The 27,008-nt window shown below is 36.1% G+C and overlaps 1 protein-coding gene across 4 annotated transcripts in view; it reads left to right on the plus strand.

The window, feature by feature from the left end:
- Positions 1–27,008, plus strand: part of MYCBP2 (MYC binding protein 2) — a 269,414-nt gene that overhangs the window by 229,624 nt on the left and 12,782 nt on the right. For 3 of the 4 annotated variants that reach the window (XM_077750062.1, XM_077750060.1, XM_077750061.1), the window contains 18 exons: positions 1,064–1,221; positions 2,360–2,559; positions 3,686–3,835; positions 4,812–4,972; positions 6,240–6,396; positions 6,576–6,800; positions 9,249–9,314; positions 10,674–10,913; positions 11,222–11,320; positions 16,399–16,479; positions 17,526–17,792; positions 18,512–18,795; positions 20,107–20,203; positions 21,779–21,898; positions 23,463–23,564; positions 24,329–24,457; positions 24,831–24,963; positions 26,167–26,270. In XM_077750062.1, the coding sequence (XP_077606188.1) occupies positions 1,064–1,221; positions 2,360–2,559; positions 3,686–3,835; positions 4,812–4,972; positions 6,240–6,396; positions 6,576–6,800; positions 9,249–9,314; positions 10,674–10,913; positions 11,222–11,320; positions 16,399–16,479; positions 17,526–17,792; positions 18,512–18,795; positions 20,107–20,203; positions 21,779–21,898; positions 23,463–23,564; positions 24,329–24,457; positions 24,831–24,963; positions 26,167–26,270 (2,773 nt within the window). The remainder of the gene's footprint in view (positions 1–1,063; positions 1,222–2,359; positions 2,560–3,685; positions 3,836–4,811; positions 4,973–6,239; positions 6,397–6,575; positions 6,801–9,248; positions 9,315–10,673; positions 10,914–11,221; positions 11,321–16,398; positions 16,480–17,525; positions 17,793–18,511; positions 18,796–20,106; positions 20,204–21,778; positions 21,899–23,462; positions 23,565–24,328; positions 24,458–24,830; positions 24,964–26,166; positions 26,271–27,008) is intronic. The other variant, XM_077750063.1, reaches the window with a different exon arrangement.

Raw genomic sequence — 27,008 nt, forward strand, 5'->3', positions numbered from 1 at the left:
AATTGAAATGAACATATCCCTTTTCTCTGGTCATTCTGGGACCCGGTGGCCAAAGCTGACATCCAGGCATATTTACCCCCATAGGTTATATACAGTATTTATATCCTGTTCAAGTGAGAATGTACATACACTTAGAGAGGTGGTGTGTGAAGAAAACAATCCAGGAGTTAGCTGCTTCCTAGAAAATGTATAAGCTTTACTGACAGACATAGGCATTCAAACCTAGCTTGAATGACAGAAAAGAAATGCAGAACTCCCAGGAAGCACAAATGTTCCTATTTGGAAAGAAGTAAGAGAAGAAGGAATACATTAAAAAAAATAACTTGTAAATTGTCTTAGAAAGTAAAGTACTTCTCTTTTTTTTATGAAATGCCCCAGTAAAGGGAACTATATAACCATATTAATAACTCTTCAAAAATGTTTTAATGCTGCTGTAAATGGAAAAATTGTTAGTTTACTTAAATCTGAGTGAAAATCCTTGAATTCTTATAGAACGTCAGTATAATATAGCTCTATGCCAAAAGTCAGTTTGTTACCTCTCGTTGCACTTAGTATGACCATGTTGTAGAAAAGGCTTTGGGCACCACTTCCCAAGAATGAGAAACCTAATAGAGCACTCAAGTACAGAGAGAACATTGAACTCTTTCACTTTCCATTTTATTAGGTTTCTGTATGTACAGATCCATTTTCTTTCCATTCAGTGCTCTTACAACTATATCTCCCTGGTTTTCCTGAATATCATGACAGATAACTTCTACCACAGTGCTTTTGATTCTGATTTAGAGCATTTAATGTCTTTTCTTTTTCATGTAAAAATGCAAAGTAGATTTAAGAAAACCAAAACTTTTAAGATGCAGTTCTGAAATCAATCAAAATGTTAATGCTTTTGGAAAGATCAAATTGTGATTTCAAGAGAAATTTTCAAGTTGGCTTTGAATTTGTGTTTTTCCAACATGATATTTCCACATGAGATACAGGTTCATATATTTGACTACACTGTCATAAATTGAATATAGTTTCACTTTTTCTCCTGTTTTTATGTGTCATCATGTTCTGTCTGCAGTTTGGAAACTAGTCCCATAACCGATACTGATCTTGCAAAGAGAACCGTCTTCCAAAGATCATACTCAGTTGTTGCTTCTGAATATGATAAACAACACTCCATTTTACCTGCACGAGTTAAAGCCATTCCTAGAAGAAGAGTTAACAGTGGAGACACTGGTAAGTATAAAGATAAAAAGGAAGATTGAGTGGTCCACATGATTTTATTTATAGATATTTTTTAACATCTAGTTTTTGAAAGGAAATGGATTAATTTTTTTAAGTTTATTTATGTATTTGGAGAGAGAGCACATGCGAGTGCATGAGAAAGGGAAGGGAACAGAGAAGGAGAGACAGAATCCCAAGCAGGCTCCATGCTGCCAGTGCAGAGCCTGATGCAGTGCTCAAACTCACACACCAAACAGTGAGATCATGACCTGAGCCAAGATCAAGAGTCAAGATCAGATTTAACTGAGTGAGCCACCCAGGCGCCCCAGAAATGGATTAATTTTAAATTGTGATTGACATTTCTTTACTGTGACACAGCCATAAATGTGCCTCTCTAAGTTTTGCATTTCAGTTGGAAAACACACCTAGAGAACATCCAGTGATTATTCAAGAATAAATTGACCTTTAAAATCTTACTTGTTAGGTGTATAAGCCAAATGTTGCTACCATGAGGTCTTCTACTAAGCTTCAGTGAACTAGTAGTTCCAGTGACTTACACTTTCACACTTATATTCTCACTCCTAATAGAAGCTTACATATAACCCTTGCAGCTAGTTCCTCTCTGAATAGATAATTTGGGGATATAAGTAGCTCTTAATAGTAAAAAAGTTAGGTAATCTGGACTAGTTGGTATCAACAGCCCCAAATTAGGGCTACTTGATTCTGTGTCAAGAAAAAGGAAACCCAAGAGAAAAGGATAACATGGTGATGATCTGTCAGGTAGCCCATTTAACTAAAATGAAGGTCTGGTCTAATACTTATAGACAGATGATTCTGTATTTTCTATATATTCCGTTTAGGGGGAAAATACATCACTTAGCTTTTAGAGCATTTTAGAAAGCATGGACTTTAGATTCAGCCCTTGACTTAAAATTTAGCTCCACAATTTAATAGCTGTATGATTTTAGGAAAGTAAGATATTTAATCTTTCTCAGCCTCAGTAAAATTTGAGGTTATGATTTCTGTCATATGCAACTTCAAAGATTCTATAATGAATTAGCTAGATACTATTATCTTGAATATTACTGTAAATATGTTAATTGCATGTATTGCCTATGGAAGTTAATTTTTCTTTTTTTCCAATAAATAGAAGTTGGTTCTTCTCTCTTGAGACATCCATCTCCTGAGCTTTCCCGGCTAATCTCAGCCCACAGCTCTCTTTCCAAAGGAGAACGAAATTTCCAGTGGCCAGTTTTGGCTTTTGTTATACAACATCATGATCTAGAAGGTCTTGAAATAGCAATGAAACAGGCCCTAAGGAAATCTGCTTGCCGTGTTTTTGCTATGGAGGTATGAATACATTAATGGGGTTATTGATTCCTTGATCATAACAAATCATTTGAGGATTCTATTTAGTGATGTTACTTTTCTATCCAACAGAAATTTCCAAAAATTAAGAGACATTAGTCAATCAAAAATATCAAATGTTCACATCAAAATTAAACTCTTTTTTTTTTTTTTCAAAATTAAACTCTTAAGTTTATGAATATAAATGAATTTAGAGATCCAGAATTAAGCACTCTCAAGAAATTTGTTTTTGTACTGCCTTATTACTTGAAACCCATTAGTGTCTTTTTTAAAAAACTTTTTGTAATGAGGATGTCATTTCAGTTAGAAGAATCATGAAAAAGGACAAAAAGTAGGGCTTTTGAGTTATAAATTTAACAATAATTTTCCTGAGTCTGTTTCTCTGGAAATTATAGGATCACTAGATGTCGTATTTTTAGATATAGTAAATCTTTCTTCTTTGTCATGAGCATTATAACAAAGAATCTGCCACTTGATTGATAGGAATAATATAAATATATTTAAGTTAATAATAGCTTGTGTAGAGCTTGAGAAACCAGCTGTTTATCCTAAGTACAAGCTGGGGGAAAATGTGCTTCATCAAATTAATATGAAGATGAAAGTTTGAAATAAAAAGAGGTTAGAAAAAATTTTTCTGTATTACATTTTATAGATATTCTTTTCCCTATTATGTTTTTTTTTTTTTAAATGTTTTATTTATTTCTAGGAGAGAGAGAGAGAGTGACAGCGTGAGCAGGGGAGGGTCAGAGAGAGAGGGAGTCACAGACTGAAACAGGCTCCAGGCTCCGAGCTGGCAGTCAGCACAGAGCCCGACGCGGGGCTCGAACCCACGAACCGTGAGATCATGACCTAAGCGAAAGTCGAAAGTCGGACGCTTAACCGACTAAGCCACCCAGGCGCCCCTTCCCTATTATGTTTTTAATTAAGACCAAACTTATTGACTATTTCAAGCCCAGTGTGTTTTCAGTGAAATGAAGGTCAGATGTTTTTAGTATCTTTCCTTGAAACACTTAGTGGAGGTACTTTGTTTCTGAGTAAGGAGAGTCCTGCAGTTTTTACTTGCATGTTTTCTTTTTATCTTTGACTTATTTAACCATCATTTATTCAGGCTTTCAACTGGCTTCTGTGTAACGTCATCCAGACGACTTCTCTGCATGATATTCTATGGCATTTTGTGGCATCATTGACTCCTGCTCCAGTGGAACCAGAGGAAGAAGAGGATGAGGAAAATAAAACAAACAAAGAAAATGCAGAACAAGTAAGTGAGCTTTTGGGTTTTTTTTCATTTGTCCATATTTTTATATAAGAGTAGGACCACCTTCAGATCATATAATAATATGCATGAGTTCATGCACAGATTATATAAGCTAAAGGCAAGAATAAAATTTCAGTGCTTTTGAGCAACATCGTCACTATACTTAGTGACTGATTTCTCACTAAATACTATTGTCATGAAGCAATGAACTGAAAGATACATACTGTTATAGTGCTGTATAAGACAGATAAACAGGGCAACATTATTATGTAGAATATCTGCCTACTTCACAACGTTGCTATAAGTTGGCAGAGAGTGAAAATGATACTCTGTAGGGACATGAAAGTTGGTAAAGCTCTTTTAACATCAGAAACAAAAAAGCTTTAAGATGAAATTATTAATAGGGATGAAAAAGGTTTCTACAAAAACAGTTTTCTAAACATATATTTATGTTTAGAATATAATATACCCTTAAAAATATTAAGTAAAAATTGACAGAACTGCAAGGAAAAGGAGAAAAAAACAATCACAATTACAGTGTGAGATTGTGTCACACCTTTAACAACTAAATCTTCCTGCATAACAAACCACCCTAAAACTCAGTGAATGAAAACAGTTTCCTGTTGGCTGACAACCCTATGGGTCAGCAGTTTGGGTGAGGCTCAGTTCCTGCCTACACGTATAGAGTCACCACACTAGGAGATTTGTGAGCACACTAGAATTGATACAGTTACAGGATTCATTTGGTGATTTTATTTATGAGTGACTGCATCACTTTTTCCCTAAAAGGTAATACAAAAATAATTAATGTGAATGTGTGTTTTGGGGATGCTTTGGTTTTGGTTTTATTGTTTACATTTCTGGTACATGACTGTCTTTAAAGTATACATAACACTTTTAAGTATACATAATATTTTTTGTGGGGAAAAGCTCCTCCCAGCATACAGACTAATCAATTTGCTTTCAATTTCTGTCTTAGGAGAAAGACACGAGAGTATGCGAACATCCCCTCTCAGATATAGTGATTGCAGGGGAAGCCGCTCACCCTTTACCACATACATTTCACCGCTTACTTCAAACTATCTCTGATCTTATGATGTCTCTGCCCAGTGGCAGTTCATTACAGCAAATGGCCCTAAGGTAATTTTATATCTCAGTATTCTAGGAAGAGATTTTACGTAGTATTCAAAGCTCGAAATGCCCAAAAGACCTTTGTAAATTCTAGGGTTTGAAGAATCTCTACATTAGGTGAGTAGTGCTTCCCTCATTACTGTCTTACTGTAGAATTTCCTCCTTGGCTCACACCTGTTTGCCCCTCTGTAAAATGAGGATAATACACTTCTTAGTGCTCTGAATTATCCCAGTCTGTAACAGTTTTCCTTACTTTTTCCCCTCTTCTACCCCAAGTAGCTTGTCTCAGTGCTACCCAAGAGTAGAAATCTTAAATGTTACAAAAGGGAGGGGGAGAAAGAAATCTCAGAAACAGAAATCAGAATAGGGTTTTGAACTGAAGAGAATTTTAAGAAAAATGAAACCTTTGTTATATGCAAGGGAGCCTAAAACTACCTTGAGGAACATCGCCTACTTTTAAGTCTGAGCCTGCTGAGATCTTAACATTACTTCTACATAGTGAACCTTGTCATCAGATCTTCACACTGGGCCACACATATAAATAAGTGCTCCTCTGGTTTTTATAAACTGTAGGTTGTTGGAGTGAATTTTGGCTACCCACATCCCTAAAGACAAGTAGAGGAGAGATTGTGTTTCCTCCTCACAAGATTTTTGAAGTACAGGTTGTGTTATATATCAGAGTATATGTAACTCTGCTTAATTAGTATAGAATTGTAAGACTAATAAATTTGAGAGACTGTTTTGGTGTCTATAAGATTGATTTATTACCTTTTTAGCTTCTGCAGCCTTGATCTTCATGTATACAACTTTTCTATACGTACAGTGAGTGAACTTTCCTTAGATCTTACCGTGTTCCAAAGAAATTACCTTGATTTCTCACAAAAAGGCAGTGATACTGTTCCCTAATTTTTTTCATTTCTGGTTTTTACCTAGAACATTAAGATTTTTTAAAATCATGAGGCGCCTGGGTGGCTCAGTTGGTTAAGCGTCCAACTTTGGCTCAGGTCATGATCTCACGGTTCGTAGGTTCGAGCCCCGCGTCGGGCTCTGTGCTGACAGCTAGCTCAGAGCCAGGAGCCTGTTTCAGATTCTGTGTCTCCTTCTCTCTCTGACCCTCTCCTGCTCATGCTGTCTCTCTGTCTCTCTCTCTCTCTTTCAGAAATAAATAAAATATTTTAAAAAATTTTTGTTTTAAGATTTTTAAAAATCTTAACTACAGAGTGCTTTCCCAGGAATCCCTTAGGAATTGTTTAATACATTGCTTATATCTTTTTAGGTGCTGGAGTCTGAAATTCAAGCAATCTGATCACCAGTTCCTCCATCAGAGTAATGTCTTTCATCACATTAACAATATTCTCTCAAAATCAGATGATGGAGACAGTGAAGAAAGTTTTAGCATCAGTATCCAGTCTGGCTTTGAAGCGATGAGTCAGGTCAGTCATTGAAAGTTAGCTTCTATTATCCTGTTAATATTCAACAATGTATAGAAGGGGAAACTGAAAGCCACTCATAAACAATTTGATTCATTCATTTCTTATCTCACCTCTTTTGTTTTATTATTGTGAAAGATTCCCATTTCAGTGTTGTAATAATGTATGTTTGTTTCTGGTAGGAATTGTGCATAGTAATGTGCTTAAAGGACTTAACCAGCATTGTAGACATAAAAACTTCAAGCCGACCTGCCATGATTGGCAGTTTGACAGATGGTTCTACGGAAACCTTTTGGGAGTCAGGAGATGAGGATAAAAACAAAACTAAGAACATCACCATCAACTGTGTAAAAGGAATCAATGCCCGTTATGTATCTGTCCATGTGGACAATTCCCGCGATCTAGGGGTAAGAAAGGAAACTTAATTTGTGGATCATTAGTTCTTTTCAGACCTTCAGTGACCATGCCCTATCTTTCTAAGTTTAGCAAAAAAAAATTTTCTTGTGGAATTTCACCAACCAAACAGCATTTTTATATTTCCCAAGTAAATCTTACATCTAAAAACAGATTAATAGGACTAGGGGGGGCACTATGGTATACCAGTTCTAAAATGAGGTGTGATTACAAATACATCCTGGCTACAGCTAACCGGAATAAATGTCTGCTGTGAAATTGCCTAACCCCATGCGCTTGTTTAAGCTATTCTCTTGGCCTGGAAGTCCTTTCCTTAAACTCTGCCTATCACATTCTCCCAATATCTCAAAAGACCAGCAGAGAAATCCTCTGTCAGTAACTCTTCTATAAAAATTACCCTTTCATTTCTCTAGGTTCTTCTTTCTATTACTCTGATGCCACTGAATACACTTTTGGCTTATCATGTAATTAGCTCATGTAATGAGCTTTCTAAGCCTCACCCTTAGCTGTCTTGGTGATGCTGGTGGAGTTTCTAGACTAACCTAAATTATCATAATTTATATTCTCCCTAGCACTAGCCTGTTCACCTGTTTCAATAGAATTAAGTACTCCTTTACAAAAGGCACCAAACAATGGAAAAAGCATTCTACTTACTTCAGTGTTAAGAACCAAGAAGAAGACACCAACTGCCAAATCTGCATGCTTCTCTCCCCATTCCTGGAGAAGGTCACTCCTTAGAATTTTTTCCCTCAGAATGTATGTGGCTTGCTTCGGAGCCTGCTTCAAATTCTGTATCTCCCTCTCTCTCTGCCCCTCCCCTGCTCATGCTCTGTCTCTCTCTTTCTCTAAAAAATAAACGTTAAAGAAATTCTTTAAGTAAAAATTTATAAAAATTAAAAAAAAAAAAAAAAAGAATGGATGTGGCTTGCTAGCAGATAATGATATTAATGAATCCCCTCTGACCATTGCCAAGCTGCTCCCATCCCATTTGTGCATTTCCTTTCCCAGGAAGAGCGAGAGTGGTGGGGTTGGGGCTTGGGTAACTTCAATAGAAGGCCAACCCGAGAAGCCCCATCCGCAGTCAGAGCACCCCTCAGCATCCATAGCCACCCCCAGCTCCTGTCCGTGTGTGCAGCTGCGGTGCTTCCCTGGCGGGGAGTAAGAACAAGGGCTTAGCGAAAAGGTTGTAAGCATATCTCCTCTTCAGAGCCAAGAGTTTCGACTGGTACAACTACTTTATCTTACTAGAAAGTCAAGTGTAACAAATCAAACCATTTTTCTAGCTAGAACTTACTGTTCAGTACAAAATTAACTTTGACTCATGGTATATTTTAAGCCAGAACACACTCTCCCTCAGAACAATGCTTCCAATCAGTTTGACATCTTTCAGGGAGATAATCACAGCAGTATTCGTTTTTGAAAAGCCCCAGTAGATAAGCTGACATCTGCTTTCCTTTTAAGTTCTGTGCATCCTTGAGGCTTCCATACCTGTATATCCCCAGCCTGCCCACCACCAGTGCCTTATACGTGGCAGTTGTTTGAACTGCATCGACCTAGAGTACTTAAAGTATGCAGTGCTCCAAAGAATTAATGTGTTCATCTATTTCTTGATGTGCTTTGCATTAAGTTTATTCAACCTTAAGGTCTCTGGCTCTAGTACCAGCATGATCTTTTCGGTACTTAATGATACTGAACTTCTGTTTGACATTTATTTTGTTTGTTAATGCTCCTTCCCTAGTGCGGCAGGGATCTCGAGAGGACAAAGCCCATTATTCTCCTATATCCTTCTCCAAGACTGTAAGACGGTCTTGGTACATTGTGATTCTCAGGAGTAGTTGTTAGTTAAGTCACCTGCCTTCCTTGCTTTTGCCTCCAGAAGCTGGAGACAAGAATGACAAGTAGAGTTTTTGGAAGGCCTCATGATAGAGATAGAATTTAAATCTTCAGACTTTAGATAGAAAGAGGGAATGCCAGCCTTTTCTTTCAGACCCCATGGAGACTGAAGGTAGAATTTTGAGAACAAGATAAGACTGGAGTTGTAAGAATGTGGCTGGTTGGGCAGGTGGAGTGAGATCAGTTAGAAAGAATCCATGACAGGGGCGCCTGGGTGGCTTAGTCGGTTAAGCGTCCGACTTTCGCTTAGGTCATGATCTCGCAGTTCGTGGGTTCGAGCCCCGCATTGGGCTCTGTGCTGACTGCCAGCTCAGAGCCTGGAGCCTGTTTCAGTCTGTGACTCCCTCTCTCTCTGACCCTCCCCTGCTCACGCTGTCTCTCTCTCTCTCTCCTACAAATAAATAAAACATTAAAAAAAAATTTTTTTTAAAAGAAAGAATCCATGACAGACATGCAGAAGAGTTGATGTGATATCAGTAGGCTGTAAGATATCATTGTAAATTCAGGAGCAATAGTATGGAATAATAATTGTGCATTGTCTATTTTAGAATAAAGTTACCTCAATGACCTTCTTAACTGGCAAAGCAGTAGAAGATTTGTGCAGAATAAAGCAGGTAATCAAAATTTTGTCATTAAATGGTACCTAGGGAGAAATTCTTCTCAGCCTCCTCTATTAAATTCTAATTTAGGCATGCTACCAAAGTATTCTAGGAAATCATCTATTTACAAAACCCTAAACTGACAATAGTCCAGATATAGGAACATTTACAACCATCCCTGTGCTAATATCCAGGAGTGCCCTAAATGCTCTCCTGTCACTATCGATTATACTATACCTACAGTCCTCCACTCTGCCTCCTGCTCCCTTACAAAGAAAGATTCAGGCAGGGCACCTTAAAATGCATCATAAATCCCATTCACAATTAACACTTACACTTCAGGTTAAAATGTAGATTTTGTCCTCTAGTCTGAAAATCTGTCACTTACAACAGTGTGACTAAATCCATGCTGCAAGTCAGTTTACCAATGAACTCTAGAAACAAGTTAGGTTGTATGTGGGCATTCTGTATAAACTCCCCTGTGTTAGTGACACTTTATCAAAGCTCTTATCCCATAAATGTTAACTATTTGTTTTGCTTTTCAAATCACATTGAAAGAATAAATTGAAATTTTGGATTAAACAAATAATAAATTTTGTTTAAAAGTCTAAAGAATTTGGGGCAATCTGTTCAGTGAGACAGTATTTATGCTTAATGATTTTTCTAGGAAGTTGGCATTATCATTTAAAATAATATAAATTTATATGTCTGTATATATAATGTAGAAGTCCCACGTTGTTTCTCTTAGACATTGAATGCCATGAGAACAGTTTTCATTTTATCAAATGATTAGTGTCAAAAAACCATTTCATAGTGCCTTGAAATTTAATCCTTGAAAAGTTACATTCTCAGTGAAATAAGGAATCACAAATATGCAGTTACATATCATATAATTTGTCTTCAAAAGTAGAGCATATTAAGTAACTCCATATCAAAAATGCTTATCTGTCTTTAAAAAAATGCTTATCTTTAAATAGTTGTTTAATGTGAAGATGCACAAAATAGGATTTCATGCTTATCTGTATTTCTCCTCACAGTCAGATTAGGGGAAGGACAGTCACATAAATTGTTTTAATGATTTTACTTAATATAACTTGTGCATGGAAAATAGTCAGACCTATATTTTAATTCTCAACTCTATCTCTTACTGAGAATCCTTCAACCTGGGTTAACCTCATTTCATCTGTATAATAGCTACTGTAGTATTACTTATCCTCACAAGGTTTAAGTAAGATAGTGCGAAATAACGCAGTAGATCTTAGTCTCTGTACAAGTCTTTGTTATTTGAGCTTGCAGTTATTAGCGCTAAGTCTAGGACCTTGATCAGAGAGTGATAGGACTGTATCAAGTTTCTATCCCTTTTCCATTTGCTAGGTTGATCTGGATTCCAGGCACATTGGTTGGGTAACAAGTGAACTTCCAGGAGGGGATAATCACATCATCAAGATTGAATTAAAGGGCCCAGAAAACACACTGAGAGTTCGACAAGTAAAAGTCCTGGGCTGGAAGGATGGTGAAAGCACAAAAATTGCTGGCCAGATTTCAGCCAGTGTGGCCCAGCAAAGAAACTGTGAAGCCGAGACTCTGCGAGTGTTCAGACTTATTACGTCTCAAGTGAGTGTCCTTACTCCGGATTCAAGCATATGATACACTGAAATCATATCTTAGGCGTACTAATACCAAAGGGCAACAGAATACTTTGTAAAGCTTGTTAGAGATGGCTGGCAAACATGTGACCCATTTTTCTCTTCTCCTAGCCCTAAACCCCTGTGTTTCACTTTGCATTCATTAATTCTTAAAAGTAGTAGCCTGTAGCAAGAACGGTAATATTATAAAACCTACAGAATTAGCTCATGCAACCTTTAGTTTTCACATTAGTAATTACTGCCATTGATTCATTCTCACATTCTTGTCTTTATCAGGTTTTTGGAAAGCTCATCTCTGGAGATGCTGAACCTACACCAGAGCAAGAGGAAAAAGCACTATTGTCATCACCTGAAGGAGAGGAAAAAGTATACAATGTATTTATTTGTATTCTAAAAATACTTCCCTTTTTCATTTTCTTACTTTTCTTACATGAAATAATCCATCTATTGCTATGGATTTTAAGGGATATGTGACATTAATTTATATGAAGTTAATATTTTTTACTTTAATTAGAAGATAAAGAAACTATCAAAAGAAATCACCTATTTATATATGATCTAACTAGTATTGTGAGTAACAGCAAAACTTGCTCTATATACCTTGGGCTGTAGTATTCAAATGTTAGGATTTGTAAAATTAACTTAGTCATTTATTGCACTGTGTACCATTAATTATCTGCTCTTTCCTCCATTTCCTCCATTTAATCTGTTCTTCACAGTCCAGTTAAAAAATACTGTCTTCTCCAGGAATCTTCTTTCTGATTTCTCCCAAACAATATTCAGTTTTCCTTCTGCTAAACTTCATACTAATTTCTAGGAGTCTCTTGATTTCCTTTATATGTTGATTTGCACAACACCATAGCTTCTTAAAGACCAATTACCATATCTGATTTGTCTTTGTGTCCATGGCATAAACACACGTGCATTCAGTACATTTTTACTGGAAGAACGTGTTCTTTATATTGTTCTTGAAATTTCCTTTTTTTTTTATGCTTATTTATTTATTCTGAGAGAGAAAGAGCATGTGTGTGCAAGTGAGCCAGGACACAGGCAGAGAGGGAGAGGGAGAATCCCAAGCAGGCTCCATGCTATCAGCAAAGAGCCCAACGCAGGGCTCAGTCCCACGAACCATGAGCTCATGACCCAAGCCGAAATCAAGAGTCAGACACTTAGCTGACTGAGCACCCAGGCGCTCCTTGAAATTTTTTAAAAAACGCAGTTGCCTTTACTTATTTGGTCTGCCTAAAGCACTCTACCCAAAAGGAAAACCTCGTCTATTTTCTTTTCTTTTTATTTTTTTTTAATATTTTTTATTTCTAGGAGAGAGAGAGAGACAGCGTGAGCAGGGGAGGGTCAGAGAGAGAGGGAGTCACAGACTGAAACAGGCTCCAGGCTCTGAGCCGGCAGTCAGCACAGAGCCCGACGCGGGGCTCGAACCCACGAACCACGAGATCATGACCTAAGCGAAAGTCGGACGCTTAACCGACTAAGCCACCCAGGGGCCCCAAACCTCATCTATTTTCAAAAAGACAAGTCAACCCTGACTGGTCTCGATATTCTTATATCTTTAGATGTTACAGAAAATCACCTTTTTTTTTTAATGTTTATTTTTGAGAGATGGAGTGCCAGTGGGGGAGGGGCAGAGAGAGAGGGAGACACAGAATCCCAAGCAGGCTCCAGGCTCTGAGCTGTCAGCACAGAGCCCAGTGCAGGGCTGGAACCCATGAAATATCAGATCATGACCTGAGTGGAAATCAGACGCTTAACCAACTGAGCCCCCCAGGCACCCCATCTGTTTTTTTCTTAATGACTTAGGGTCTTTGTATCTTATCTAAAACTTAATGTCACAAATATTTTCTTCTAGAAACATTAGAGTTTTAATTTTTTGTTTATAGCTATGTACCTTTTAAGTTAGTTTTTCTCAAGTCTTATGAGGTCTGAGACAAGGGTTGAGTTTTATTTATTTTTGCATGTAGATACCCAGTTGTTCCACCACCATTTGTTGAAAAGTCTGTCCTTTATCAACAATAAATTCACCATAAACATGTAGGTCTATTTCTATTCTCTCTACTCTGTTCCATTGATCTATATATTCTTACACCAACCTCAGACTGTCTTGATTACTGCAGCTCATAGAAAATCATGAAATCAGATTCCAGCCTGCTTCTTTTAGTTATTTTGGCTATTCTTGCTCCTTTATAGATTTCCATATAAAGCTTAGAACCAACTTGTCAATTCTTTCCCCTTCCAAAAAAACAAAAACAAAAAACTAATCTGGAATATTATTGGAATTGTACCAAATTGTTAGGTCAGTTTGGGGAGAATGGGCATCTTAGTAATACTGAGTCTTCCTATCCATGAACATGATATATATTTCCATTCATCTAGATCTTTAATTTTTGTCAGCAGTGTTTTGTCAGCAGTATACAGGTCTTGTACACATCTTATTAAATTGATCCCAGGGTGCATGGGTGGCTCAGTCGGTTAAGCATCCAACTTCAGCTCAGGTCATGATCGCGCTGTTCGTGAGTTTGAGCCCCAGTGGGCTCTGTGCTGACAGCCAGCTCAGAGCCTGGAGCCTGCTTCAGATTCTGTATCTCCTTCTCTCTCTGACCCTCCCCCGCTCATGCTGTCTCCATCTCTCTCTCAAAAATAAATAAAATATTTAAAAAAAATTTTTTTAATTAAAATAAATTGATCTCTAAGGGCACGTGCATGGCTCAGTCACTTAAGCGTCCGACTCTTGGTTTCAGCACAAGTCATGATCTCGTGGTTTTATGAGTTCAAGCCCCTAGTCAGGCTCTGCACTGGCAGCATGGAGCCTGCTTGGGATTCTCTCTCTCCTTTTCTCTCTCTGCCCCTCCCCCAGTCACGCTGTCTCTGTCTCTCCCAAAATAAATTAACTTTAAAAAATTTTTAATAAATAAATTGATCCCTAATAACTATAATGATTCCTAAATAATAATTGTTTTTGATGCCACTGTAAATGGTATTTTTATTTCACTTTCCAGTTCATTTTTAGTATATAAAAATACAACTCACTTTTATGTTTTAAACTTCTGTGATCTTCTTAAATTCACTTGTTAGTTCTAGAAGCTTTTTTGTAGGTATTTGGGATTTTCTTCATAGATAATCATATTGTTTGTGAAGAAGTTGGTTTTACTTCCTTTCCTTTTTTTAAAACATTTTTTTAATATTTATTTATTTTTGAAAGAGAGAGAGAGAGAAAAAGAATGTGAACAGGGGAAGGGCAAGAGAGAGGGACACACAGAATCCAAAGCAGGCTCCAGGCTCTGAGCTGTCAGCACAGAGCCGGACATGGGGCTCAAACCCACGAACCGTGAGATCATAACCTGAGCCGAAGTCGGACGAGCTTAACTGACTGAGCCACCCAGGTGCCCCTACTACTTCCTTTCCAACCTATATGCCTTAAATTCCTTTTCTTGTGTTAGTGTAATGACTAAGCCTTTCAGTACCATGTTGAATAAAAGTGGTGAGATCAGACATCTTTGCCTTTTCCGGATCTTATTAGGAGGGATTCAGTCTTTCACCATTAAGTGTGATGTTAACCAGATTTTTTGCTCTGAGAATTTTTATCAGAATGAATATTCTTATATATTTTTCTTTTTTCATTTTCTTGTATTCATTAAAGCTAATTGGTACATTCATATGTATGTTAGTGGTTATGTAATATTAGCTTAAACTTAGTTTATTTTTCTTTAATAAGAACGAAGAGATTAACTAGGGGAGTGATAACTAAAAGGTACAGGGTTTCTTTTCAGGGTGATGAAAATGCTCTAAAATTAACTGTGGTGATGGTTGCACATAAGCTATTGAATTGTCCATTTTAAATGAGCGATAGTAAAGTATGTTAACTATATCTCAAACCGATTTTAAAAAAACTAATTATGAAAAGAAGTTTAAAAATAAGGAGATAAAGTAACTATCTAAAAGGAATTCATTTGTTAATGTATAATGTAGGTAGTGTTTCAAGTAGCAAAAGAATTATTCTACCAGTGTACCTTTTGTAATGGATACAGGGCTATCTTCTATTACTTCTTTCCATCTGTTTGCTTTGTTTTTGATTTGACCGTTTTTGATGTTGGTCTTTGTTGCTTTTGTTTCTTTTTCCAAAGACTTGATATCTTTCTTTTCTCATGTAAATAATAGTGCCATTTTCTTAGCCCTGCTCTAGTTGAGTGTCACAAATTTTGGTGTGTTGGTTATATATATATATATTGGATATATATATGGTTTGTCATTTCATTCAATTCAAAATATTTTTTTATTTCTTCTTTGACCTCTGGGTAATTTAGAAGTTTCTTGTTTAATTGTAAATAGTTGGGTGTTTCTCTGATAGCTTTCTATTCTAATTTCTATTTTAATTCATTGTGATCAGAGAATATACTTTGTATAATTTCAGGTCTGTAAAAATTGTGAAGATTTGAGTTCTGATTCATATATTTTAGTGAATGTCCACATGCTGTTGAAAAGAACATGAACTCTGCTTTTCTTCTGTTATGGGGTTCTATAAATATCAATTAGTTCACGTTAGTTTATAGCTTTGTTCAAGTCTTTGAGAGCCTTACTGATTTTTGTTAGTTTGCTCATTTACCTTTTCTATCAAGTACAGGAAACATTTTGAAGTGTCCAGCTATATGGATTTGTCTATTTTGATTTTAGTTTACCTGGGTTCCAATCTCAGCTATATGATGGGCACCAAAAAATGTATGGTTTTGTAGATTATCAGGTTTTTCTCATTGTTAAGATGGGAGTTACATTTTCTTATAGCTTTCTTTGTCTTAAGAGATGTGAAACTAAGAGTCATTTTTATTTGTAGAAGAGTGGCTTGCCTTACTTTTCTTACCTGTAAAATAGAATATTAGACTTTACCTTATGGATTTATTGTGAAGATTCAATAAGAGCGTATGTATCTGATAACTATACAGCTATATATCTGTAACCTAAGAGTTCCATTCACATAATAAGGACTATAAACTTGAAGCCTTTATTTTTCTTCTTCATGATACATTTCTTTGATTACTGGTAGTGGTAGACTAGCCTAATTTAAGAACACCATTATCAAAGAGTTTTGTTAGGATATTTTCCTTTTAACCCAATGTCATTTTCTGAATTGTTCTTCTAACATCTAAATGTGGGATATCCACAGTTTAGAAATAGATCTAATCCAAAGTGACCCAAAATGATAAATTAAAGAAGTTCATGAAAAGATAGTATGCTTCTCTGGATTTCTTAAATTCAGAAATTTTGCTGTTTTTATCATCACCTTAGCCAGTAATGATTTCTTCAGACTTTATCCTTTGTCTTAGTGTTAAAATAAATTCATCTTATAAAATAACCTTCATAGTTACCTATTAAAATATTTTAAGATCTCAAATACAAATTTTATTCAAAGAACCGGGGTTCCCTCCCCCCTTTTTTTTTATGTAAAGGCAACATCAGACGCTGACCTGAAAGAACATATGGTTGGAATCATATTCAGCAGGAGTAAGCTGACTAATTTACAAAAACAGGTTGGTAAATTGTCATTTCATTGTCCACATCAGTTTTTATTTGTTTTAAGGGTGTGAAGTATTTTCCAAAATTTATAGAGACTTTTTATGCTGACTCTTTTATAGATCCTGCAGAATGTATCTGCCTTTAGTATATTGGCATACCTGAATCACTTTAAAGATTTTATGATTGTTAACTTTCTGACCTTGCTGCTCTTTTGTTATTTCTCATTTTCAGGTGGATTGTTTCATGTTGGTGTCAAATATCCACCTATATCAGATTTCATTTGGATTTTCTGTGTTCCTTTTCCCACTTTTCTTGTTTGTCAGTTGATTTTTTTTCTGAACAATTATAGTGTTAACTAAATCATTGCTGATATTTTTAATTATAAGGAGATGGAGTAGTACTAGATTGTTCATATAATGAATGGAGTACCTGGGTAACAAAAATTAGTGTTTCAGATGTCGAATAAAATACTGGTTTTAAATTAGCCCATTAATTTAACTTTCAGCATCATTTAATCTTGCTTAAGTAAATAAATTTATCTGTGCTTTATCTTTTTAACAGCGTTTCATTGAATCTTAAATGCTACCAGTTATAAAATGTGCTGTTATTTCATGTATCACTAAAAAAATGAAAATTTGCTGCCAGTTACATTGTGAATGCCATCAATTATAAAGCACATTATGAATAGAAATGTTAAAATGTGGGAGGAAAATATGCCTTAGAAGTGATAAAATATGGTAATTTGCTTTTGTTTGATGTCTTAAACCACAGGTATGGGTATTGGTAACTTGTATATAGATAGTTTCTACATAGGAGTTGATTTAAATATTAAGATTTTTAATCATAGTTCTGCTAGTTTTCCTTAATTGTTTTTAAGATGAGTTAAGAGAACGATATGATAGAGAAAAAACTGGGAAAAGAGTGTTAAATTGAGTATCAACTAATATTCTTGTCTTTTTTTTTTACTAGAAATAGTAAATCTTTTCTTTTTTTTTTTACTAGAAATAGTAAATCTGACTTATAAGTATGTTTTTACGTTTTCTTCATGTTGCCTTTATAGGTGTGTGCTCACATCGTCCAGGCAATTCGCATGGAAGCCACCAGAGTTCGTGAAGAGTGGGAACATGCCATTTCAAGCAAAGAAAATGCCAATTCTCAGCCCAGTGACGAAGATGCCTCCTCTGATGCCTACTGCTTTGAGCTGCTCTCTATGGTCTTAGCGCTGAGTGGCTCTAACGTGGGCCGGCAGTATCTGGCTCAGCAGCTGACTCTGCTCCAAGATCTCTTTTCTCTGCTCCACACGGCATCTCCTCGAGTCCAGAGACAGGTGACTGGTCATAGCACTTACCTTCTGACTTACTTTGTTCCTCAAAACACTGCTAAAAAATTACACTAGCAAAGAGATTCACCTTAGGGTCTTAAGTATTGATTTTTATTCTGTTCTGCTATTTGGTTTTTTGGATTGTATTTTAACTCCATGCTTTTTTATTTTTGACTCACTGTAATGAGAATATGGGAGAATAAAATATGTTCCATTTTACGAATGTGCTGTTGTGATAAAGAGTATTCTGTCTACTAATTGTCTTATTACCATGAGATGTGTGGTTTTTCTTTAATCTTTTTTAAATTTTTTTTAATGTTTATTTTTGAGAGGGGGGAGGAGCAGAGAGACAGAGAGAGAGAGAGGGAGAGAGAAAGACACAGAATCTGAAGCAGGCCCCAGGCTCTGAGTTGTCAGCACCAGAGACTGATGTGGGGTTTGAACTCACTCACCATGAGATCATGACCTGAGCTGAAGTCATGCGTAACCGACTGAGCACCCAGGTGCCCCTCTTGAATCTTGACCAAATAAAAGACATGTCTTTTTCTTGCTGCCCTGGAGGGGTAATTGCCACTTGAGAAATTAAAAATAGTGTTTAAGTCATATTTCTGTCCTTCTCAAAGCTTTTGAAGTCATAGAAAGGCAGCAGAGCACATTAAAAAAAAACGAAAACTTTAGAATACCAGTCTTTAAGAGGCATTCTTTCCTTTCATTTTTCTTATCAGGTAACCTCCTTACTAAGGCGAGTGTTGCCTGAAGTGACCCCTAATCGTCTGGCCAGCATCATAGGAGTGAAATCCCTCCCCCCAGCAGATATCAGTGATATCATTCACTCAACAGAGAAAGGAGATTGGAATAAACTAGGTATCTTGGACATGTTTCTGGGATGCATCGCCAAAGCACTCACAGTACAGCTCAAAGCCAAAGGAACTACCATCACAGGAACGGCTGGTACCACTGTGGGCAAAGGTGTTACTACGGTCACTCTCCCAATGATTTTCAATTCCAGGTTGGTCATTGCATCCGTTTTAGTATTAAAATAGAACAGAGTTGAGCTACTATTTGTAGAATTAAGACAGGATCCCAAATTCTACCTTGTTAGCCTGCTCACCAAATGGAAACCATAAACAACTAATCCATGTATGAAAGAGAATGCTATATGTAATAAGTGTCATTTCAGGTTAGTGGGAAAAGGAACGGGTGCTGAATATGTGATACTGGAATACTTATCGTGTAAAAACAAAAATTGAAGGCCTCTATCTCACACCATATACAAAAGTAAACTTGAGATCAATTAAAACTTTATGTATATTTCTTTTAACACTACACTAAGACAAATTATAGAAGAATATTTCTATAATCTTCAATCCAGGAAGACCTCCTTAAAACTCAGAACCAAAAAGTCAGAGGAAAAGATTCACAGATTTGGCTATATAAGAATGAAAGTGAACTGATAGACAATAATATTAAAATGTTTTTAAAATATAAACTGACCTGGAAAAATATTTAACACCTATATAGTAGAGAATGAATTATTAGTCATAATATTTTTTGAAATGACTACAAATTAATTAGAAAAGACAGACAACTGATAGAAAAATATACAATGAGCAGTTAGTCCTGAGATACAACAATAGGAAAATATCTTTGTTTTGGCAGCATTATGAAGAAATAGGCATTACGACATCTAACGTAGATTGCTACAGCCTTTTTGGATGTCAGTTTAGTAACATATTACTATATTGAAAATATGCTTACCCTTTGACCTACCAAATGTTTATACTTACGGACAAAGATGTGCAGGGAAGTTCGTTGCAGAATAGTGTGTAACAGCAGAAAATTAGACATCTAGAACATTACTAGTCAAAGAATCAGTCCATGATATTAAGCAAGTAACACTAGAATATAAATCAATGTACTGCTCTCTCCATCCAGATAGTCTTGCAAAGGAAAAAACAATGTCAACTGAAATAAACAGTAGTACACCCAGTGACATAGTTGACATTCTGGTGCAGCCCTCAATATCTGTCTGGATTGGTAACAAATAGCTTGTGCTCTGTGGATATACTTTGAACAGCAATGTTCTAGAAGATGCAGGGTACAAAAATAATATAGGAACAAATATTTAGAAGGGAACATGTATCAGAATAGCTGCTCTCTCAGGGTTGAAGAGAAGATTATGAATGATATGTTGATTAATTTCTTTTTAAAATACTTTGAATCATTTAAAAAATTGAAATACATACTAAAATAGCAGTTTTCAGCATATTTATTTATAACCGTCACTGATTGTTTTGCAAATGCTGACTTTTCTTTGTAGTTATGTTCGAAGAGGTGAAAGTCATTGGTGGATGAAGGGCTCAACTCCTACCCAGATCTCAGAGATCATCATTAAACTTATTAAGGATATGGCAGCAGTGAGTTCCATCTCTCTGATCATTATGTCAATGAAGTACAATAGAAATCTGATTAAAACAGGCTTATTGTACTACATTCATAGCAGAAGTACATTAGTGTGATTTTGCTTCACTTAAAGCTTCTGTTTAGTAGGTTAATGCACCGTTTGTTTTTTTAGTCAGTGATATATTTGTTTTTTGTGTAAACTTCATTTCAAGCTTCCCAGTTAATTTACTTGAGAATTGTTAGTCTTCTAAAACTTTAAAACTTAAAAAATAAAATATACTTTTTGAGCTCTACAAATCAGCCAGAATCCAAAAACCTAAAGGAAAAACAGGGTTCCCTAAAGTTTCTCATTCTTTTTAGTTCTCTTCTGGTTTATAAAACTTTTACTCTTCTTTATTTATTTATTTATTTATTTATTTTTTAAATGTTTATTTATTTNAGCCACCCAGGCACCCCTACTCTTCTTTATTAATACCACTGTCTTTAGAGGTTGGCTTTTCAGGGAGATCTGGGAGTGTGAGGGAAAGGGAACTATTTCTCCAGAGTACCTGGCTCTTACTGTTTGCTCCATATTGCTAGTTTTCTCACATTCCATTATATTTCCAGTCTGAGAGGGCAAGGTGCTCTGGAGCGTGAACTCCTGAGAGGCAGACCAGACAGAAGGCATTTCAGAAGAGGTGGTAGAGGAGGAACTGCCCTTTGTTCTGTCCTGTTTTGTTTTGTTTGTTTTTAGAGAAAGAGCACCAAGCAGGGGAGAGGGGGAAAGGGGCTGGGGAGGGGTGGGGGGAGAGAGAATGAGGGAGAGAGAATTTCAAGCAGGCTTCACACCCAGCATGGAGCCAGATGCGGGGCTCAACCCTGGGATCGTGACCTGAGTCAAAATCAAGAGTTGGATGCTCAATCGACTGAGCCACCCAGGCACCCATGGAACTGCTCTTTTAAGAGATTGATAGCATCCTAGAAAGGATATTCTGGGGAAATAGGAAATTCTGTCGCTTTTCCCAGCAGCAAGATTTCCTCAGTTGGTGAAATAGAGAACTTTCTCATTTCTCAACGAGTCTTTCTCAAGATAAAAATATTTATGGAAAAGATTTAGGAATACCTAAATTGTATAATAGTCAAGTGTTTATATTCAGCAAAGATCAAGTTAGCAAATAAAGTAGTTGTAATTTAAACCCATTTATGCTCTTGGGTTCTAGTAATATTCATCTGGAAGGACTTAGCTTAGCAACATGAATTTTGTGTTAAATAACAAGTCTTCATAATCAGAATTTCTCCAACTTAGATACCTTAGTACTTCTGTTGTTTTTATCTAAATGTAAGAGGAAATACCCTTGAGCTCTATAGGAATTGAGACCTAATTTTTATTGACTTTTCATTCATTAAATTAGTGATTAGAAGTTGAGTTTTTCATAGAGTTATGATGGATTTTTATTTCAAAAGTATGGCCCTTGATTTAAAGTTGCAATAATAAATAAATCTTTCCTTATTGTTGAGAAGATGTTATTTAAGAGAAGAGATGTTATTTAAGAAGAGAAAACAATAACAATTGTTTAATTGTTATTAAACAATTCTCTCCTGCTTGATAGGGTCATCTGTCTGAAGCATGGTCCCGAGTGACGAAAAATGCCATAGCAGAAACCATCATTGCCTTGACCAAGATGGAGGAAGAATTTAGATCTCCAGTGAGATGTATTGCAACAACTAGGGTAGGAGTTTCTTTTCATTTAGTCTTTATTGTTAAGTGTTCTTTTTCTCATAATAAGTTGGAATAAGCTTAAATCAGTCAGTCAGCTTAATCCAATTTTTTAACCAAATATTCTCTCTATTGAAAAAGTGTGAAAGGCTTTTTTGAATTAGGAACTAAGTATAGTGGTTATAGACATTCACATTCACTGTTGTATGTTCTCTATCACTTCTTTTTGTTATTATTTAGGAAGCTAAGGATAAACTGGTAGGAAAAGGCTAAGTTACCATGTGTGATCTTTCTGATGGTGTATTTAGTGTAGCTTATACTGTAAATTTAGTGTCAACATTATGCTCAAATACACTCAAAGTCCTTTGAAGACCAGGCCCTCCCTACTCATTTTGGTATGGCCCAATTATCCTAAAGTAGAGCCTACTTACTGGATTTATAGACATTACTTCTAAAAAAGTAAAAAGTGTATTCCCAGAGCAGGGTGGGGCAGAATCTCTTAGGGAAAGGAGTGCATTCTTCAGCTGAGACCTCTATAGTAATTTTTAACCTACAAAATTTCATGGCCTGTATACTTCCCAAAGAGATTAGGGATTTCCTTGAAACAGGGCAGCGTGGCAGCATTAAGAAGTAAACACTGACAGAAATAGCTCTATATAATCTTCACAAGTCTGCAGAAGAAGACAAATTGTATTTCTCTAGGGCAAAAGAAGCCGCCTGACACTCTGCTTCTAGTGAGTGTGACGTGTAAAGCATTACTCTGTCCACACCACTTCTCCACCATACCCACGCTCTTTTACCCTGCACTCCTCTCTCTCCTTGCTCACTTTGTTTTTCTTCATCTGTTTGTTTTCCGTTTTCTAACTTTTCCCTGTCTTACTCTTCATCTCTATTCACTCTTAAGGACTTTTTAAGTAATTAACTATTTTCCAGTAATGAAGAAATGTATCATTCCATGTAAAACTGAATTTTAACCCTTTAAGACCTAGAAAGTTTTAAACTCTTTTTGAGGACTGTTTTCTAAAGTTTGTTAGATACATCGTATTCCCAACAAAGTATATACCAAGCATAGTGCTGGGCACTTAGAGGGGTACAGAGACTTCTGAGGAGCTGTTATTACCCAGAAGAATTAATAGGTACCCACCTACCGACTCATGGGACTATGTCAAATTAGACAGCCATTGTGCCACCTTCCCTGGAATGTAGTGCCTTAGGCAGATGATGCTAGATGGAAAAATTTGCAAAAGGCACTGGTACAGTAAATATTCAATAAGTTTATTTATTGATATAATGTTTGTATATCCCAAAAACGATAATTTTATATGTCAGGTAAAAAGCAGAATGGTTCATCAGAGCAGCAGTGATTTATTTGGTAAATATTTGAGTACCTACTATGTGCACGACACATACAGCAATGAGCATGTGCACCTGGTATCACATCAGGAAAACTGGAGTGTTTTCAATTTTTTTTCAAATTCAGCTGGCATTTGTTGAGTTGTTATCATGGATCAGGCAGGCAGTGTTTTTTTAAGTCTTTCCTAAAAATTCAGTATCGTGACAGCCTTTCCTATTAACAGCTCTGGCTTGCTCTAGCATCACTATGCGTGCTGGATCAGGACCATGTAGATCGTCTCTCCTCAGGGAGATGGATGGGAAAGGACGGGCAGCAGAAACAAATGGTAAGATCAGAATTGTTTTATAAAAACATGTCCTCCTGTCTTGTTTTTCTTTATAAGTAAGCTTTAGCTTAGCTTAAAAAAAAAAAAAAAAAAAAACCCTGCAAGTCCACAGTTAGTGCAAAATTGTGTCACATTGCCCGGGTCATCTCACAAGTCTGTTTCACTTAGGGTCCTCTCTTCATAGTCTATTAGGGGCTTTAATTATTATATACAAGAGTTTTCCCCTTCTTCTCTGAGCCATGCTTGCACCACATCAAAATGTGCTTTTAGCCACACTAAATGTTCTTCAGTCTTATGGAAAGAAGGAAATAAAGCATTAAGAGAAGCACCATGACATACCATTTATTCACAAGTATACCGTACTTAAAGTAGGTTTGACAGGTGTGCCTACATTCACTGGAAGGGAAGACATTATATAGGCCCTTTCAACATTTTCTCATTAATGTTAAGTTTCAGAATGAATCATTTCCTCATTTAGCATACAGAATGTTTGCATGTAGGAGGAGAAAATGTCTTAAGTCATTAAAGTATACATGTTTATTTTATTAATCATTGAAACTGCTCAGCACATTAATTACTGAATTAGAGGTTTGGAGGGATGTTTATATTTAAGTACACTTGCCATAATTCTGTTTAATGTTCAGATTCTAAATTCCTAATAGACTTCAAAACAACATTGTTGTGAATAAATTACATTCCATTTGTATGTGTGTCTGAAACTTTCTTGTTATTGTAAAGTAACATGTGGAAATGACTTGTTTTAGCCTATGTGTGACAACCATGATGATGGAGAAACTGCAGCAATCATTTTATGCAACGTGTGTGGAAATCTGTGCACCGACTGTGACAGGTTCCTTCATCTTCATCGGCGAACCAAAACCCATCAAAGACAGGTGAAGATGTCTGTCTTTACACTCAGAACAGCATCTGGAGCATAAGATACAGCCAATAAATTTTGAAATAAATCGGGGGAAGAGGCTTGATGTAATGGGAAAAGGGGACTTTGGGATCAGAGACCTCAGTGGAGTTCCCAACTGCCTCACTTACCAGCTGTGTAAAAAGACAGTTGTTTAGCCTCTCTGAGACTTCATTTCTGCATTTTAAAAAACGGGGTTGTTGTGAAGATTCAAGACAAGATTGGAAATATCTGAAACTTCTTAGAGTGCTTTGTAAATAAAAGCCATTTTTTTGAGTAATTAAATATTACACTTCCTCTTTCCAAGTGATAAATAAAATATTTTCCCCTTTTCTTTAACGAAACAATAGGTCTTCAAAGAGGAAGAAGAAGCTATAAAGGTTGACCTTCATGAAGGTTGTGGTAGAACCAAATTGTTCTGGTTGATGGCACTAGCAGATTCAAAAACAATGAAGGCAATGGTGGAATTCCGAGAGCACACAGGTAAAAGAGGATTTATGATTGAAGCATGCCTTCAAAAAAAGATTGACCCATGACTACTGATTATGATTGAACTGGATGATATGAATGTGAATTATTCAATGTGGATTATTTTGAGTATATTCTGGCAACTATGACATCATTGATCACTGTATTATTATATTTACTAGACAATGTTATATAGTAGAGAGAACATTAGACCACAAGTCGGGAAACCTGGTTTGTCACTCACTGGCTGTGTTACCTTGAGCAAATCATTTTATCTCCAAAATATGTGGTGTTTCATTTTTTATTTTTTTTCTAAAGTAAATCTGGTTATATTCTCAACTTAAAGTTACATTGAATTTTATGAATTCTTAGTTTTCAGAACCCCTGTATTCTGCCTTTTGTCTGACTGACAAAAAATTTGTGATGTTTGAGTGGAGTGCAAATCTGAACGAATTAACTCTAGGAGTAATTTTTCATGATACAAAAGCATGGTCTTTCCTTCTCATAGGTGATTTCTTTTTCTCCTATCATCCAATAGGAGATGATACATTTATAAATGTTCTGGTGTTGAACCATTCTTGTATTCATGAATTAAACTATCCTTTAAAAAAACTTTTTTCCTGTAAATATTGCTGAATTCTGTGTATTACTATTATATTTAGAATTTTTATATCTGTGTTTTCACATGAGCTGCATTTTTCAAATCTTCCTATTCTTTTTCCTGTTGTTTTCTTATTTTCTGGATTCTGTTACTTCTTTGATGATTTCAGACATTTAATTTCCTTTTCATATTGTTCTGTCTACTCTAGTTCCTTAGATGGGAATTCTTCTGTTTATTTAAGCTTCTTATTATCTGATGATAGGTTTTTTTTATACCATATAATTTTGCTATTGTAGAACTTCTTAAAGAGCTATCTTTCTTCTGTGTATTATTCTCTAATTTTTATTACATTTTGTATGCAAAGTATATTTATCTGTGCTTTCGGAGCTGGGGATTTGTCTTATCTGCTCAACTTCCTATCCATTTGGCCTCAGATAGATCTTTAGTTGCTTGTCTTACTGTCAAACCACCAGGCTGATTTCCCAATGATAGCAACTGATATACACCAGATTCTCCTGTTGGTTGTTTTGTTTTGTTTTGTTTTTTTATTTAGCTGCATTAAAATATGTGGGAAACATATCCTTAAGTTAGATTTTTCTTTATCTGCTTGAACCTAGGCAAACCCACCACAAGTAGCTCAGAAGCATGCCGCTTCTGTGGTTCCAGGAGTGGGACAGAGTTATCTGCTGTTGGCAGTGTTTGTTCTGATGCAGATTGCCAGGTGAGTATATAGGAGACATTCAGGCTGTCCCAGTAAGGAATAGCTTGTATTCCTTCGGGACGTATTCACTTCATATAAATAAGAGTTAGAGCTCAGCATCACTTCAGTTTTCTAAATTAGTATATTCCCCATGTCAAGAGTTAAATTCTTGAGGCACCAGGGTAGCTCAGTCAGTTGGGCATCCAGCTTTGGCTCAGGTCATGATCTCATCATTCATGAGTTTGAGCCCCATGTCAGACCCTGTGCTAACAGCTCAGAGCCTGGAGCCTGCTTCAGATTCTGAGTCTCCCTTTCTCTGTGTCCCCACTCACGCTCTTTCTCTCAAAAATAAACACACATTAAAAAAAAAAAAAAAAAGTTAAATTGTTTAGCAGAGCTAGGGAATGGATAAGTTTCTCAAGCCCAAACCAGACTGTGTGTTTATCAGCTACCATCATAATATATATTTAATGTTTGCTTTTGTGCTAGAAACAGGTAAAAATGTGTGGACTGTATTTCCTTTACCTCTTACATACTTTACTCATTTATTTCCCTATAAAAAAACTTCCAGTATTTAAGAATTCTTTAGTTCTGAACACCCATACACATGTTCCATGCTATCCAAATATTTTCAGTTCCTTAAGTCAGTTAACAAGAATTTGAATAGGGCCCCGCTATGAAAGATACCCAAATATTTTTTATACCATTTTAGTGAGGAGATAGGTGGTGATTAGGAGATTGTATATCAGGACTTTTTTT

This window comes from Crocuta crocuta, unplaced genomic scaffold (genome assembly GCF_008692635.1).
Source record: "Crocuta crocuta isolate KB4526 unplaced genomic scaffold, BGI_CrCroc_1.0 scaffold189, whole genome shotgun sequence".
Lineage (NCBI taxonomy): Eukaryota > Metazoa > Chordata > Mammalia > Carnivora > Hyaenidae > Crocuta > Crocuta crocuta.